The following is an 18,331-nucleotide window of genomic DNA, read 5'->3' on the forward strand; positions in this document are numbered from 1 at the left end:
ATATAGCCCTGTGTTCAGTAAGTGCCAAAGTGGAGAAAAGAATCAGCCTTTTTAAATTCCAGCCTTTGTTCTAGCAAAGATTAGTGAGGTGAGGAGGCTTGGCAGTATGTGCAACTTGTGGAATAGGAGTACTAGTGATGATTAACACTTAGAAGTCTAGAGTTATTGTTGTCATTTTGCTGTAATATTTAAATTTACTACCATAAATAAATTACAAAGTAAGGTTCATTGTTGGATTGCATTTCTGTACCAGCAGGTTCAAGTCTGCCAATCAGTTTACAACATTAAAAAAAACTTTTCATTAATTCAAATCATAATAAAACATTTACAAACCCAGATGTGGCATTGATTGAATGTTGAGATTACAGATCTATTACAGACTTTCTCCGCTTATTTCAAAGGGATTTGAAAAGTGAGAGTGAGGAGCAATTCATATAAAATTAGGGCCTTGTTTTGTTTTTGCTGCTAATAAGAGCAAAAAAGTTAGAACATGAGACCCACATAGCCGAGAAGCTGCACTCCGTGGAGTAGCTCTCCACCAGATGTTAAGTGTGCTTTGTGATGGATAGTGATTGTCTTCTAATGAAGCAATATTTTTAGTTATATCTATTGAGCAGCTCCTCATCCCCTCAATGTCCTTTAATTAGCATGAGCAGATTTTTCTCATTTCACTTGTTTTGCAGGAATCATAAGTGCTCCCTGAAGGGATTTCTGCTCCTCAGGAGGAAGAGACAGAGAGAGAGACAGACAGGAAGACAGAGAGAGAGAGAGAGAGAGAGAGATTCTCCTGACACATGTCTTTTTAACCTTCACGCTGCTTGCACACTGCTGGATGGCTGGATGTTCTTTGCGTGTCGTCCCCATGCTAGTGGCTTTTATGTGCTGTGGCAGTTTCTACTGTGTTCATTCTAAGCTGCTTTACTAGAGAGCATAAAGAGAGCGTACAGAAAAGGCCTGCACTACCTGGCCTGTCATTCCGTTTCATAAAAACTGTGAAGAGGCTCAGTGGCAGTTTATGATTTATTGATATGTGATTTCGACCTGTTCCAGTAACAGAAATCTCTTGTTACCCTGAGGAAAATAACTGCAGTAAACAGTTAAACTGTCATGTGATGTGGGCTTTGGGTCATTTTTTTCCTTTGCTTTACCTCATATTTAATGACTTTTTAAGGTTGTTTGCATATCAACAGTGATAGTCATAAAAATAACAAAAAAAGTAAATGTTAATAATTCCAGGTAATTTTGAAACTCTCCATAACACTGAAGAGAATGTGGGGACCAAGCAGTGATAGCTTGTAAAGTTTAATATTTATGAACTAAAAGAATGTAATAAAAGCACAGTTAATTAAAAATTGTGGTGATAGTATATTGCATATTAGTGTAGTGTATTAATTTAGCTATAAAACTATGCTTAATCTAGAAATGAGTGATGGAATTGCAAATGTCACATAAACTCTACAGTCTGAATGAATTTTATGGCTTAGCTTAGCCTGACGCCTTTTTCTCTGAAGCTGTTTCACCAGAGGCCATTTGAAACGGCCCGTTTGGCTTGATGTATATGATTTTACACTTTTCCCGAGACCTTGAGCTGTTTGGTCTGATATCTGAAACTTGACACTGTGGTCTAAAATGTACTCTATAGTTGGCTTTTTTGTACAGATATGATATTTAACTGCAGCACCATACATGTTCACCTATCACAGCTCAACAGCCACATTTGTACAACAATCTCGCCTGTTAGGTCAGGTAAATATGGTATTAATGTAGAGATTCACATCACCCAACATGGGTTATGTCCATGTGTGGGAATGCTAGTATCTTGCTATGATTTGCATGAAATAAATCAGTAAATGAGGAGGTTTTAAACTGCATGTAAATGAGTGTTATTGGCACTGGGGGCTGTAAACTCAGTTGCCTGCCTAATATGTCTTATTCTGGTCTGTTTGGCAGAATGTTAAATCTAGTTATGGCACTTTGGCAAATTGAGATCATCAAGAGGGGACAAGAAAAATCCTCAGGGTTTAAAGCTGCGCTCTAGACAAGACTAGAACAGGGCTAATGTAGACAGAACTAAATGAATCTGTCTGTTTAATTAGGAGCCAAGCCTGGCAAAAAACAGTAGTAGCTTCCCATTAGGACAACTGTGTGTGTGGTGGTGGGGGGGTGTGCGCGTCTCCAAAGAGACCGTATGGAATATTTTCCTGCTCTGAGTCTCTCAGCAGGCTCTGGCTCCTGACATGTCCAGGCACTAAAAAGCCTCTTGTTAACACAGTATGTGAAGCGTTGTTGTTTTCTGTTGGTTTGTGTTTTTCGCACCATCTTCTCTCGATCTGGGAGAGAGATGCTGAAATAATTAAAGGCACTGGCTTTGAAGCCTGCGCTTTCTCACCCCAGGACCCGACTCTTTTTCATGATTTGTTGTTGCTCTGATGGCAAAAGTGTAAGGCATGCTATGCTGGCCTGTTAAGGCGCTAACTGCAAGCACAAAGTGCACAAACAACAGCTCAGAGAATTTGCTGTTATCTGTGCTGTGCACTTATCTTTTTTTGTATCTGAGGCAAAAATTTCTTTTTTATCCTGAAAGGATGTTAATGTGTATTTTGAGTGTTCTGGACAGTTAGCACTCAGAGTTCATGGGGCAAGAATGAGAAAAGCCAGAGGACTGGAGGACCAAGGCTGACCGTGTTATGAGGTCAGTGGTGTCTTTCCTTCGAGGCAGAGTAGCTAAGAGAAGAATACCCAAAGCATCTTCGATGATGTCACTTGAGGGTGACATAATGTGATGACAGGGTGCTGCTGTTCTCCAGAAAGGGTTCACTTGCTGTAGCCTGGCCCCTCTCTCTCTCTCTCTCTCTCTAGCTGTCTCTATCGTTCTCTCTTGTTCTCTCACTCACTCTCTAGTTCTCTCTCTTCTTTTCCAATCTATTTAACGTTTTGCCTTTCTCTCTCTCTCTACCTCTTCTCTATTTCTATCTATCTCAAAGTTCAAATATTGGCATTACTGTGTCAAGTGCAGTTTTACCAAAGCATTCTAAAACTGACAACAATGAACAACAGCAAATAATAATAACATTGACTACATTTCTCTGTATTAATCTATCTTTCTTTCTTTCTTTCTTTCTTTCTTTTTTTCTTTCCTTCCTTCTTTTTCACTTTTTTCTATCTTTTTATTCCTCTCACTATATTTTCCTCTTTTTCCGCTCACATTTTCTTTTTCTTTCTTTCTCTTTTTCTCTCACTCTTCCTCTGTCACGTTTTTCTTTTCATCTTTCTATCTCTCTCTCTCTCTCTCTATCAGTTAGTCTCTTCCTTTGTTTCTTTCTCTTCCTTTCATCTGTCTCTGCACCTTTTCTCTGTATCTCTATCTCTCTCTGCTTTGTCCTTATTCTCCCCCTCCTCTCAAATTCTCTTTCTCTGCCCCCTCTCTCTTACTCATCATCATCATTACTCTCAGCTCAGCTTCTGTATGGATGCCTCTCATACTGAAGTATCCTCACTAACCCCCAATCCCACCCTCCCCACACCCTTTCAGACATTCCAAAACTTTTTTTCCTCTCTTTGCCCTTCCCTCCTCCTTTTATTCATTTCTCTGCTCTCTGTTCTGCAGTATATCTATCTCCACTCTGGCTCTCTGTCTCAGTCTGTCTCTGTGTCCCTTAGTGTGCTGCCTGCTCTTGCGTGGCTGTAGCTGAAGCTTTGAAGTCTGGTGTCTGCTTTAATGAGTGCATTTCTGACTGGCTCTGCAGACCTAGTGGACTGAGGGCACCGCAGTGCCACTTTGCTCTTGGGAGCTGTTCCCCTCTCTCTCTCTTAGTCACACTTTCTCACTTCATACTTTCACCCATACTCTTACTCTTGCTGTATTCTTTTCTGGCTCTGTCTTTCTTTGCCCCGCTCTCTTTAGCTCCTAAATGTGGGCAATATGAAGATATGCTGTTGTTATTGTGATAAATTATGCCACAAAACGTTTTCTGATATTGGGGTTCTGATAACCTGTTGACAACAAAAAGCAGGCTACAGTAACTGCATGGACTATGTAGTGACAAGGTGTTGATGTGTTTGTGCCATATTCTGATTAGATTTATTTATTTTGCCAATTGTTTTTTTTTTCCTTATATTCTTTCTTAAATATTTTAGCCAAGTGTTAGTAGAAAAAAAACATCTGCTGGTTTGCTGGTACATTTTATCCATTCCAACTGAAAATGCCTTCAGTTTTCATAAAGTTAGATATTTTCCATATTGCCTACCGCCTGTACCTGTGCTTCTCTCACTCTCTCCTTCTTTCTCCTCATCTCCACATAATGCCACTCCAGCTGGACTCTGCAACTCCTTTTCTTTTCTAGCTCCTGCACTCCTGGCAGCTTGCTTCTTGTCTGCTTTCTCCAGGGAGGCGCCTTGCCGGGTTTGATGTATAAATCATCCCCCCTTCTCGTTCAGTCTTTAATTAATGACCCCCATCTGTCCTCGGCCCAGCCACTCTGAATTTCAAAAACATTTGCCTGACGCAACCATCCACAGAATCGAGCAAAGCCATCGGCACACATGCAGCGCAGGCAGCCACCATATACGTCTTACCTGCAGCCAGGTGTCCCACACGGCAAGAGCAGACAGAGAGAGATAGAGAGAGACAGAGACACAACAGAGCAGGGACTTCCTGCCCCAGCCAGATTAGCGGGCTGCCCCAGTAAGGCTGTGTGTATGTGTCTGTGTTCATAGGCTTTTCAAGTGAGCCCTGGCAGACTATCTGAAGCGGTTATGGAGGCATCAAAGACAAGCGCCGCGGTGAGTCACAGGCTGCCTTTTGCCTTCTCCGTGCTCAGGGGGGACAGGTGGACAGGGCTACGCTGCATCCCACATGCATGACCAGCCTGCCGCCATAACAGAGGAGGGCAGCCAAGCACAGACCTCCTTTTTGAATGCCAATTCTATCGTCGTCATAGTTGTTGTTATTGTTGTTGTTGCTGTTGCTGTTGTTATTGTGGCTGTGATTGTAGCATCGTCCCGTGCTTCTCAACACCTCACGCTCTGGCTCACTATGTGTTCTACACCCATGTCATTACCACCAGCCGCCTCTCCGGCACTCTCCGTTTCATCTTCTCATTCCGACCGGGTACGGCTCCTTGTTAGGTGTACATATAGCTTTGCAGAGACACTTTGATTTCATTTGCACTGACACATCGCTCGTATTTTAATGACATTTTTTTTTCTAGCATGCACAGCTCTGTCAACTAAAGCCTACCATTCTCACTGTGCACCGTAGTGGCATCATGCTGTTATGTTCATGTTATTGAAGTTCCATAAACTCTTGTTGAGTCCTCTTTTCTCCTTGGGAATGTGAGTTTTCAGTTGAGATTAGTCACTGATAACACATGGAGAGTGGGCCTTTTTCTGTAAATGCTTTACAATCTGCCGCTTGGCACACAAAGACTTGAAAGGAAAGTCTCTGGCTAACCTTTATTTTACTGAGAATTACTAAGAGGCAGATTGTTCCGAGCGGATTTTAGGGCTTTTGGAGCTGGCACACCCACCAGCCCACCCACTACTGCAGAAATGTCCCTGTTCTAACCACTCCCCCACACTGATGATTACTGTTTGTGATATAGAATTAATTTGCTGTTAACTGCAGATTCACACTCTTGTGTCTGTCTCTTTGGAGTTCATACTAACAGAATATTAACATGTAACGAGGTTTAGTGAAAGACAGTTATTACAGTCATTCAGGTTAATGGCACGTAAATGATGTTTCTCCTCTCTGTAACATAAATATGGCATGTGATACATTTTCTGTTGCAGGTGCAGGATTTTGTTCCATGTCTGCATGCAAATCAAGATTCTGTTTGTCTATTATGTAGAAAGCCTAAAGAAATAGTCTAGTAATGTGCACTCTAAACAAACTCATCTCAAAATGTCTTTGCTATATTAAATACACTCTTAAAAATTAAAGGTACCAGAAAAGGGATTCTGTGGAATGGTGGTATAAGGGAAATACTGTTGGTTCCTTATAAACTCACTTATACCTGCCACATTTATTACATACTTGTGTGATCGCAATGATTTACACTGACTGCAGTTATTTTCCCTATGATTATGGCAAAACAAACAGAATGTGAATTGTGTTTTTATCTGTTGTGTTCAGCACAATGCATTTAAATAAACGAAAGCTAAAAATATATCATGGTCTTACAAAAACAACAGACGTTCTGACTTCTCACTGGTGCTATAACACTTTTAGAGGGCGGCCTTGAGTAATGTTTGTTAATTTGAGCTAAAGCTGTTTCTGTTGTCAGTGTTGATGGCTAACCATGTGACAGACCTAGTTTTAAATTATGGTCCTTTAAAAAGTATTAATAAAATATTTTATATATCGAATGTGAGAGTGTGAAGAACCTTAAAATGTAAAAAAATCTCCATGTAATCTATTGGTTCTACATCAGTTCAAGGTTTTTTCTCAAACTACTTGCCCAGCCCAGCTACCATTTGTACATGCGCACACACACGCGCACACACACACACGCGCACTTTCTGAGCCGCGCCTCCCTCAGGGTCACGGGGGGTGCTGGAGCCTATCCCAGCGGTCGTTGGGTGGAAGGCAGGATGCCACCAGTTACAGTGAACCTTTATTTTTTAAGAGTGTACAAACTGGCAAAGAACAGTTTTGGAGAGTTGGCTTGGTTCTCTTCTTATCTCAATGCCATATCTTCCTCTTTCCAACAGCAAACCCTGGAGAATAACTTGACCAATCTGGTGAAGAGGAACAGTGAATTGGAGAACCAGATGGCTAAACTCATCCAGATCTGCCAGCAGGTGGAGGTGAGTCCAGCCAAACTCCCAGTCCAGCATGACTCTCAGCTTTAATCATGATCATCATCATTATCATCATCATCACCATAAGATCCCCAACACATTTCTCTGAGAGTAGTAAATAAATCATTGACTACTCTGTCTTGGTCTGTCACTTTTTAGAAATAAGTGATCTGCCTTTCCCTCACCTTTGATGTTTGAGAGCTTTTAGGGTTTGTAGGTTGAGTCTGAAGTGATTAAAATGTTTAAGTAACAGGATCAGAATACGCCACGGAGGAGTTGATGATAATGTGATTATTATGTCAGCAGGTTTATGTGTATTTGTGTTGGTGACTTGTGTCCTTTACCATTATTAGTTTGTCCACAATGATGGTTTGAACTGCACAGCACTACTCCACTCCATTACTGAATAACAAATGCAGATTGCAACAATGCTTGGGAAGCCAATGTCGATTTAATTTTGAACGTTTTGTCTCCAATTCCTGAAACCGTTCCTCATACTGGAGAAACCTTGAAAAAGACTAGAAACATTCTCTTAGCTGTATAAAACACATTTTATCTGTGCAGTGTCATTTAATAGATGCCTGACCAGATTCAGAGGAAGCCGTATTGCAAAAATGGTCAGAAATATAAAAGCAATGATTTTTAGTATGTTGGTTCTGTGATTCATGGCCATCCAATTGAGCAAGATTTTCAAAACTATGTCTGAAATTTGAAGTAAAGAGTTGATTTGAGTCTATTTATGAGCTCCTGTTGTACAAAACATTTTTGTAATTACTGGGTTGACATTTTTATAATTGCATTCAGTTCAATTGGTACATTGAAGAATTCTGCTAATTATCAGCAAATGATCAATTACAACTAAAATATTTATGCCTTTTTGTGATTTTAAGGTCATTTTAACTTTTAATTTATTTTTAACAATATACATTCCACACCAAGACAAGTCTGTTGTCTGTTAACTCCGAACTGAATTCTGATAAACGGAATTAAGTAGACAACTGCCGTGCTACAGTACTGTGTAAAAGTCAGACTTCATGCTTAATTCATTTCATTTCCATTAAAATCATCCATTAAGAAATCTACCTCATCAACTTCATTTTCTTCAACATTTAGTGTGTCCAGTTGTTGCCATTACAGCAGCTTCCATTCTTTTTAGCTTTTCTGCAGGGATATTTTTCCACACCTACGAATGTCAAGTCTTAGCCTTCTCACAATGCAAGTAATCCCAAAGACAATTAATTGTGTTGAGGTCTGGTCGCTGGAATGGTCAGGCCATTTTCTCAGGACAAGAGCCTTCTTTTTTTCTATTTCAGCTTCATGACAACTACACATCTTTTCAGCTTGATACTGTTGAGTTGTTTTTTCAGAGTGGCAGTCTATCCTAAACCCCTTTTTCAGATCTGATGCAAAATGGAGCTTGATTTTCTTCTATCTCTCAAAGACAAACGCTTGTAAGTGCTGTGTATCTGATGGTTACAGTTCTGGTGGTCTACCAGACCTTGCACAGTTGTTGCTTTTTCTTGATCTCTTTTTGAATTCTTTTTTTTTTCCACTCATTCTTATTTGTCTTTGTACAAATAGGTTAACTTAAATAAAGCCTCTTTAAAAAGAGGTCATCCAAATCATTGAACTTAGGGTGTTCCAATCACTTCCATGGTCACAGGTGTATAAAACCAAGTACCTAGGCATTGGACAGTCAAATGTCAGTGGTATTATAACACAATGGAAGCGATTGGGAACAACGGCCACGAAGTGGTAAAATGACAGAGCGGGGTCAGCGGATGCCAAGGCGCACAGTGCGCAGAGGTCGCCAACTTTCTGCAGAGTCAGTCGCTACAGACCTCCCAACTTCATATGGCCTTCTTGTCCAGCACCAGTGTCTGACCTCACAAAAGCGCTTCTGGAAGAATGATCAAAAGTCCCATAAACACACTCCTAAAACTTGTGGAAAGCCTTCCCAGAAGAGTTGAAACTGTTGTAGCTGCAAAGGGTGGGCTGACATCATATTAAACCCTATAGATTGAGAATGGCATGTCACTCAAGTTCATATGCGTGTGAAGGCAGACGAGCGCATACATTTGGCAATATAGTGTATATTCTGAAAAATCTGTAATTTGTATTTAATGGTGGTCTCTGACTTTTACACAGCGCTGTATATCTTAATAGTTTCTTTCCCCCAGGAAAAAGTAACAATAGAAATAATTATGCATTTTTAAACATTTAATCATAAATCCTTATGTGGTAAATGCCATTTAAAGGCTAGGATACACAGCGCATACCCATACATAGTAAATTCACATGTAACTGTGCCAATCGGGTTGTTTCGTGTTGCTCCCACTATCTTTAAGTCACAATGTAATAAAAGCTAGACTACTAGGATTTTTTGTATGATGTTACCTTGAAAGTTCTCAAGACCAGTTGCTATGTCTCTAAAACGAGTCAAGAGAAGCACATAGACAGCAGAAGTGGAGTTTCATTTAGGCTAGCCACCCTGAACACAAAGTCAGGCCCTACGTCCTTTCTGTAGCACTGACAAAGGCAAGTGACAAGCCATTGTTATTTCATTAGCAGAATCAGGCTTGTCAAAACCCTGGGGGATTGCAGTGTCTCTCTCACCTCAGCTGAACCGTACCTGAGTACACACACACACACACATCTCCTCTGAACTGCTGCAGCAAGAACACTGAGAGAAGCCTGTGCATCTTTTCCTCTCTGCTCCTCTGTTTTGACAGGATGCTGTTTAATGTATTACAGAAACAGGAGTTTTCTTAATAGCGTTACTGGATGAATGTGCTTTTATAATGATGCAGAGCAAATGAGGTCAGTGCCGAATGCCATCATGGCATTGTGTTCCTTCTTTTAAACAAATAAATTATTCACGACCCCAGTGAGAACATGGTTTGCGAACAACCCACCAATTACCTGAGGAAATATTTTCTCTTGCAAGCTCGGCCCATTTTGTCACATTTATTTGAAGGGCCTAGTAAATTATTTAGGATCAAATAAGATATAACAATCTAGGTTAATCTAGAAGGCATAATACAAGCTCAGTGTCTTGGAGACTAAATGCTGTTGTTTTCCCCCCGGGAGCCACCTGCTATGAGACATTTTTGCATCAGAACAAATGCAGGAGCCTCAGCCAGATGTGCCTGGTACGTGGGTTTCTTTAAGTTTACAGACTGAAAGATATGAAGACAAATGTCAAGCCTATGTATTCCATAGTCTTTTTAACTTCCTTCATCTGTATATCAGAAACCTACAAATGTATCTACAGTCACTGTTAAATGACAGATTAATGCATTCGGCTTTTAAAATTTAGTACAGATTCTTCTACTGCAAGGTTTGTACAGTGGCAGTGGCATTAAATTGAGCTCCACTAGAGCGGTGTCCCTAACCGCGAAATATTAAGTGGGGTCATAATGAGGGATTTTAGCAGTGAGTCTATAAAACATGAGGGATGATGGGGAGAGTTTATAAAAAGTTTATGGTGTCATGGCGCCGCCGATCATTTTTATGGTCTATAAGCAGGGCTCCCTTATGAAAGACACTTCTGTTTCACTGAGGCTTCCTTTGTAAAAATAAAGATTAAATGAAAAGCAAATAAACATAGACCTAGATACTACATTGGGATTACTGTGAGAATCAAGGCTCCAGGCCAGTGCATCCCATTGTCCCAATAAAAACATTAAACAACAAGATGCACTCTATGCAATTTCTATGCAATTTATTTTGCATCACAGTGGCTCCAGTACATAAACATATACAAACATAAAAGACCAAAAAAAGAGCACTGTCACAATCAATCACATAACACACTTTACAACAACTTTACAATACACTTTACATCATCTCCAGATTCAACAATGCCCCTCGGTAATTCCTAATGCTAGATAATAAGTGAATGTGTTGTTGTACTTATCTAAGCAGTCTGCTCTATTGATTAAGTATCAGAACTGACTGAGGGATAAACTGAAAACTGAGTTCCTAATCCTGTTAAGTCTTGACTTTGGCACCTTAAAACATCTGTTTGAAGGCAAAATGTTGTATTCACCATAAAACGTGTGATGGACCAGAGAAAATACTACACGCTGATCTTTCCATACTTTTCCTATAAACTGTTGTAAAACCAACGCAAATATCAACATGAAAGAAAAAACAAATCCAGGACACTTTAGGCAATTTAGAAATCCTTGCTGGACATGTTTTTAGGAAAAAGAGGACGTATGATCACCATCCATTAACTCATTATCCAAGACACTAAAATATAACGATGCTCTATTCTTATTCTAAAGCCAACCATAAGTGATTAGTCAGATTTCAGTGATTATACATCTGGTGTCTGTTTACGCTGATTCTGAAGAGAATACATGTGAAGATAAATGTAAATATGGAATATAGATGTGCTTTATGTGTTGTGCTATTGCTTTTGGGAATCTATCATGTAGTAGTGCAGAAATTCAAGTGAGAAATGTAATGCAAACAAAGCAGTTTAAGACTTTGGCTGGTCAGTTTCCACTGGGACAGCTGACAAAACTTTTTGGGGTGGTAAGTCTGGAGTCCTGAAGAGAATGTATTTTGATTTCTACAGAATTAGAATTCCAGGGGATGTTTCCCACCTTTCCTTTTCTCTCTCGCACCTCTTGGCCAGAGGGGTTTACTGACCCGGCAGTGAACAGAGCAGGTTTGTTTTGTCAGTGTTTCACTCAGCAGGCGTGTGTGAAGCAGCGTGGTGTTGGCCACCACCGTGTAGCACATATGCATGTGTCTTATTCATTTTTAATAGGGCCGCTCAGTCCCTCTCGGTGAGAGCACAGGCTCAGGCCCCTTAGGACTTGCACTGAGAGCTCTCGCTCTAAGCCTGTCCCGAGCTGTCAGCACACAGGAAAGCGGCGCTCTAATCAGCAGCAGGACAAAAACAGACCTCTCTCTCGGCATCTGCTCAGCGCTGTTAAGATTGTCTGTCTGTCCGCCCTGAGATGTCCCACACTGGCGACAGGCTACAGCAATCCACGCATCTGTGGATTAGCAGATTAACCATGCTGCGGAGTCTCACAGAGACCAGGAGTCGAGCTTTGATGCCAGAGTCATTAGCCAAACCCGCTCCAATCAGCTCACACTGCAACAGCTTCATCCCTCAGACTGGAGTCATAACTTGCACAAACAGGACCTTCTTTCAGTGCAATCTGATGAAAACAATGGGTTTTGGATGGAATACGGTTCAGAACAGCATTAGAATTACCCAAAGTCCCCTGAACTCTTTGATGTATTTCTTAGATAATTCACAGAGACAACAGCAGGCACTTTTAAGACAGGAGTCTGTTTTTATTCGAGACCCACGCTGACCCCAGCAGCGTGATAAATCTCTCTGAAAGTGTCTCACTAAAACATTAATCAGGTGCAGGACAGTGGGAGTGTGGAGACGAAGCAGCTACGCAGTGCCACAAGTTAGAGGTGTCAGCATGAATCAGCTCCCAACCCCCAGCATCAGCAGCTTCTGTGTTTATAATGTACCCCTGGGACCCACGGCTTCATTTGATTCCAGGTGGAGAAAGAGGGAGCTGTATGAGCCAACAACAACAAGCCATCGAACATTTTTTTTTATCCTTATCATTCTAACATCCTCTCCAGCCTTGACTCTCTGAAAAGGTTACTATATCATTTCAAGTGGCCAGGCTCAAGATCCACTGTTCCTTTGGATTGAGTCTGTTATCCTTTCTGACCGAGTGCTTTTGATAATGGGATTGAAGCTAGATGGAATTAATTGTGTCATTGTGTGTGCGCACATTTGTGTGTGTGTTAGAGTGTGCGATTAACACAGCTTAAGTGGATCTAATGTGCATAATGAGCTTTGGTTAGAGATTGGCATGTAGGGTGATAAAGGGTCGAGAGTGCGAGCTTGAGCCTTTGATGGTGAGTTACAACCTTGTGTAATTATGAGGGGATGTTGCTAAAAAAGAGAATCCCACAGCGAAAGCCATACAGTACTTCAGTCTGTAATTACAACCTCCCCCTCACCCCCAAGATTCCTTTAATGGTACAGCCTTCTTCACAAACATGAATGTGCATAGTGCATATTGATGATCCCTGTGTGCAATATGGTAAAAATATAACATGACAATTAGGGCTGGGCTGGCTAATTTGAATACTTGAGTATATGTTTATTACCTTGGTATTTGCTTCATTATTTAGTATTGAAAAGCTTTGTATGGGCCAAACTAGAATTCTAAAGCAGGATTCCTGATTATTTTCAGAGTCTTAAATTATCTTTTTCAGAATCTTAATTAAAGAGGCTTATTTATCACTGTTTTAAACAAAACATCTGTGGCATGCACCCGCCAATGACGGCTGCAAGAGCCGTCAGGAAGGCGTGGCCCGAACACCCAGCGCCAATGAACCTCGGCGAGGACGGCAGGGAGAGAGCCGCAAGGGTGGAGGGGGTGGAGCGCAAAGCCCGAGCTCCCCAGACGGACGCGAGTCACGAGAGTGACAGTGGGAGGAGGAGGATGAGGATGCCGGTGCCGCTACGAGAGGCACAATAGGAAGGAGCGAGTCCAGAGCTCTGCCACCCTGTTATGCAGCAAGACTGCTTCAGTACACCTCACGTTCGACCCAGGCGGCCGAGCTGCCAGCTGGAGGCGGTATCGGGGAGGCAAAGCGGCGAGCTCCTTTTAAAAAGAGCTAAGAGGGAACAGAGAGAGAGAGGGACAAGCAGCAGCAACAACAGAGGACTGAAGAGCTGAAAAGCTTGCATAAGAGACTGAAAAGTCTAGCTAGTGTCAGCCACTGAAAAGTGGCCAGCTTAGCATTGGGTTTAGTTGTTTATTTTGTGTATTTAGTTGGGTAAATTAAAGAAACATGGCTGCTGCAACCCTGAATGCAGCTACCCGGAGTAGCACATGCAGTGTTACAGTGGTGCCGAAAACCAGGAGGAGGACGCCAACACACTGGGGGTTTCTCTGCGGCAGAAGAAGAGGCCATCAAGACCCTGGTCCACCTGCACCTGGCCAGCTGATGGGAGCTGCAGGCTGTCTTCCAGGATGCTGAAAAGCACTGGGAGCAGCTTGAGGAGCAGCAAGTGGCAACTCATTAGATGGTCTAGAGCCTGCTGGAGAAACATGGCTGCTGCAACCCTGAATCCTGCCTCCTCCTTGAGTCCGTGGTAGCACATGCAGTGTTACCACATCTGATCATACATCCAATAAAAAATCAAATTTTTTAACAATGGACACAATATAAGCAGTAAATTTATGACATACCAAGGTAATCATGTCATACCCAGGTAATCGTAGCTAAGGGCTGAACACAGACACACTTCCCCCTACAATTTTGCAACGTCACCATTTTTCTTTGAAAGACTGAAGCGAGGAAGATTAGTGGAAGATATTAAAATGGCATTGTTTAGAGAACTAGACAAATTCACATTAATTTGTTTGGCTGTAGTTTTGAATGTTGATACCAAAATATCACTCACAGTAGAATTGTACACCACGAAGTTAGCAGTGGAATATGACCTTAGCTAAACTAAAAGTGAAAACATAGTAAACAAAGATTTTAAAAGATGTACATCTTAAACTTTCACCAATGCTATCTAGGTAAGTAAAATCCTGTCAGACTTACCAGTCACTTTACCTAACATAACATCTGTCTCAGCATCTTTGGGATATCTGTTGTAAAAAGGGACATTTGTTACGAATTGAAAATGGGAATACTGTGATTAAAAGGCAAACTAAAATAAATAAACATACTTAAAATCATGGCTAATTATTAAATGTAAATGTAAAAATACTTAAATCCATTTTCACAACACATAAATGTCCCAGTAATTTTTTTAAGTTGCTATGAAAGCTAGGAAAATCTTTAAATATACAGTGATTTCTTTTATTCAAAATATAAGCTATTTAGGTAGATTTAAAAAAATCAATTTTTTAAAATAAAATAGTAAAATGAAAGATAATGGGATGGTGTCCAGTTTTTTCTGATCCATGTGATGTTCGGTGTTTATTTGCACTGTTGTGTTATCCACCCCTGTGCCTTACTGTATATCCGACCTGGTCCCTCTATAACAGCATTTTGTCCACTTCCCTGCAGGTAAACACAGCCATGCATGAGGCCAAGCTGGTGGAGGAGTGTGATGAGCTGGTGGAAATCATTCGCCAGAGGAAACAGGTCATCGCTGTCAAGATCAAAGAGTCCAAGGTACAGCTGCCCGCACTTGCGTGCCTCCAAGCCGTGGCACGAGGGAAATTAATTGCAAATTTAAGTTAGGCGCAGAAGTGCTGCGTCTAGGTGCACTCGTGCACTGCATGCCAAGCGCTCCACTGTGCATCTGAAATTATCCACCCTTGATTGACTATGCTGAAATATGGTCTTCTTTGTATTCAGACCTAGTAACATCATGAATTTAAGCAAAAAAAAAAAAACTTACTTGAGCCACCGCAAAGGAATAAGGTTTAGAAAATGTGCTTTTGAGCACAATAGGCTTCTCACAAGAGTTTAGGTTCTTTGTCTTTCAAAGCTCCATCTGAACGTGTTCCCCGGCAGCCTGTCAAACGGAGGGGCCCATATGGAGCTGACAGCTCTAAGCGTGCTCTCAAAACTCGTCACTCGCTTTGTGACGGCACAAGGGACGCTGCCGGGCCCGTCACTCCCCTTCTGTCTATGACACTGGAAAAAGAGGAGAGATAACTGATGAGCCGCCTGACGACAAAGGCAAAGAAAGCAGGAGGGGGAAAGAAGTGTTGGGCAATGTGAGCTTTAAGGGTTTTTGTAGCCTCCTTTGAGACTGCTTCAAACTGGATCCAGGGGTAGATAGATGAAATTGCATTACTGAAGGAAAGTGTACGTTCAGCCACATATTGTTTTAAGAGTACAGCACAAGCTGAGGCTGTTACAGGTGCTGCAACGTGCGGGGAACACTGGCTAGAGCGCATAGGGGTTTAGGATGGAGGAGAGGGACAGAGGGAGGGGAGAGACAATGCTCATGCGAGGCTGATGAGATTAGATGGAGAGCCAAGCTTGGGTTCTTCCAAGTCAGACTGACCATGCTACTTTCAGCCACGTGAGTTCAATTAATGAGCATCCCTTAGGGAGAAGAGCCAAGGCCTCAGTAATCTCCACAAGCACAAACAAGAAGAACAGTCTGACTGTGTTGTTCCTCTTTGGGTTGACAAAACTATTGTTGCTGTAATGCTTGATGGGAGAGATGAACGTGGATGAAGCTAACTAGATACCGACAGAATTTGAAATCCACAAAACCAGTTCCAAGTCCAAACACAAGAAAGCCAAAAACCGCCAGCTAAAGCACAAAAGGGTGAATCGAAAAAAGACGAAGTCGGTAGGAACGAGAGAAAAGGGTCATAACATGAAATCATTGGAGATAAAGAAATCGCTCAGTATGTTCTTGTGGTTGAGAAGCAATACCTCGCACCGAACGCTATTTTGGACCAGTCTTAAATAGTGTCCCAGTAGGTCAACCTGTACAGGTGCGTCTGATCAGTAATCGGGAGACTCGGAGCGCTGGTAGTGACGCGGGCGCTCGTCCCAAGTCTCCTGATGCTGTGTGGGAGATAGAGTCCGAACTGGCATGAGGCGTGACCGTTGCATTCGTGACATTCATATTAAGATGAATATTATGATGAAGAAAGCAAAAGCAAAACTTTTTCTTTTCTGATACCAATATAAAAACATACTCCTCAAACACTATTTGACAGTTTTACCTCATGTTCTCTCTTTCTGAGTAGAGAACAGGGTGGTAGCTTGGCCATTGTCAACAGTTTTTGGAGAAGTTTTATGCGCAGCACAGACAGATGCATTAATCCCCAACACTGGCCAGTCAAGACTTCTAGTGAGACTCATCCGTATGGCAGGATCTCTGTAGGCAGGAAAAGCATGAGAGACAAGATTATGCTCTTGCCCTTTCGTTGCCGTCTCGGCCGTACACTCTATCAGAAAGCCTCAGCATCACAGCATTAACAGGGCTTAGAGCATCGCAAACCCCAGCCGGAAACATCTGTAGGATTTGCCCTAGTGCTGTGTGGTGTGTTCCTTTTTTGTTTGTTTGTTTTTTTTTTGTTTTGTTTTTTTAGCATATTTCAGGATTTTTATTGAAAATTATCAATTTGTTTTACTGCTGGCCCCAAAATTTCAAAGCTTTTGGCAAAGCAAGACTTTAAGGAAGCAAGGCCAGATTGGATCTGGATCAGTTGTAATCCTGCAGAGTGAAGAGCTACTTTTTAGCTGGATTTATCCCTCAGTCTACTAAACAAATCAATCCTATGCCACTCTGCAATATATCATATCTCTATTAACTCACAGCAATATGGATGGATTATCTGTTTGAGGAGGAATTGTGCCCATTATTCTATTGCCTGATTTTGCAAGAGGATAAACAAGCTCAGTAAAGAAGAGCTTGTTCAAGCAGGTCTGGGGTGTGTTCATAGTGAATTTGGTCAGACTGGGCTGTTTGCACCCGTTTCCCACAGGGTATTTTTAAGGCAAGAGGGTGGGGGGGAAGGAGGGAGAAAGAAAGAGAAAAACAGCAGTCTGTTCTGTAAGAGGCTCCATTTATATAGACTTGGACGAGGCTTGTGTTTTCCGCCAGAGAACAATGCACGACACAGTTCATCTCGGCAGAGACGTGCAGCAGGAGGATATTATCTGCATGTTCAGAGCCACGTCTGGAAAAAGATAGAGAGAAACATCTCCAGCTGCTCCCAAATGCGCCACATCCTTTTCTGAAAAACAGGCTGAGCTTGGGCACATCTCCATATCATGAGATTTTGTTTCTGTCAAACTCTGTCTTAGCATTATAAGGCAGCCTTGTCTTAGCATACTGTTAACATGCACCAAACTTTTAATAAGTAATAAAATTTATGGAATAAAACATAGGAATACATTTATGTATAAAATACACCATGGATATAATGAGGAGTGCATTTTTCATTGGTTTATTTGTGCCAGAGTATTGACAAGATTTTTCATTCATAACTTATCTCTGTAGGACATTATAATCCATCATGTGGAAAGCAGCATATTTATCAATTCTGTTATTGCCCTGCAGCTTACAAAGCAATTGACTGCTTTATAGCAGCTGTCCAAGCAATCGTGGGTGTCAGTGTGCTTTTGATAAAAGACTGGACCAGGGCATTTCTTTGTATGGTACAGCATCCACAGAGCTGAAGGTGTTCAACACTGTGCACTGAGGCTTCACATAATGGAAGACATGACATCTGTAACATTTACACTTCAGCGTCATATGACAGTATGTGACCTGGCAAATATTACGGCTGAAAGGTACAGATGAAAACTTCATGCAGTGTCGTGTCAAGATGGAATATATATGAGGTATTTGTGTGTGTGTGTGTGTGTGTGTGTGTGTGTGTGTGTGTGTGTGTCTCCCTGTAGTTGTGTATGTCTGTATGTGCATGCCTAAAGGGTAGTTCCACCAAATTTTCAAAATCCCAGCAAAGTCAATCATTAAATGTAAATCGAGTCATTCTCAGTGTTTTGATGTGAAATGGTTCATTGT

The 18,331-nt window shown here is 41.5% G+C and overlaps 1 protein-coding gene across 5 annotated transcripts in view; it reads left to right on the forward strand.

The window, feature by feature from the left end:
* Positions 1–18,331, forward strand: part of mid2 (midline 2) — a 154,852-nt gene that overhangs the window by 112,093 nt on the left and 24,428 nt on the right. For 4 of the 5 annotated variants that reach the window (XM_017689955.2, XM_017689957.2, XM_017689950.2 and 1 more), the window contains exons 3-5: positions 4,717–4,782; positions 6,715–6,810; positions 14,893–15,000. In XM_017689955.2, the coding sequence (XP_017545444.1) occupies positions 4,717–4,782; positions 6,715–6,810; positions 14,893–15,000 (270 nt within the window). The remainder of the gene's footprint in view (positions 1–4,716; positions 4,783–6,714; positions 6,811–14,892; positions 15,001–18,331) is intronic. The other variant, XM_017689960.2, reaches the window with a different exon arrangement.

The sequence above is a fragment of the Pygocentrus nattereri genome, chromosome 8, assembly GCF_015220715.1.
Source record: "Pygocentrus nattereri isolate fPygNat1 chromosome 8, fPygNat1.pri, whole genome shotgun sequence".
Taxonomy (NCBI): domain Eukaryota; kingdom Metazoa; phylum Chordata; class Actinopteri; order Characiformes; family Serrasalmidae; genus Pygocentrus; species Pygocentrus nattereri.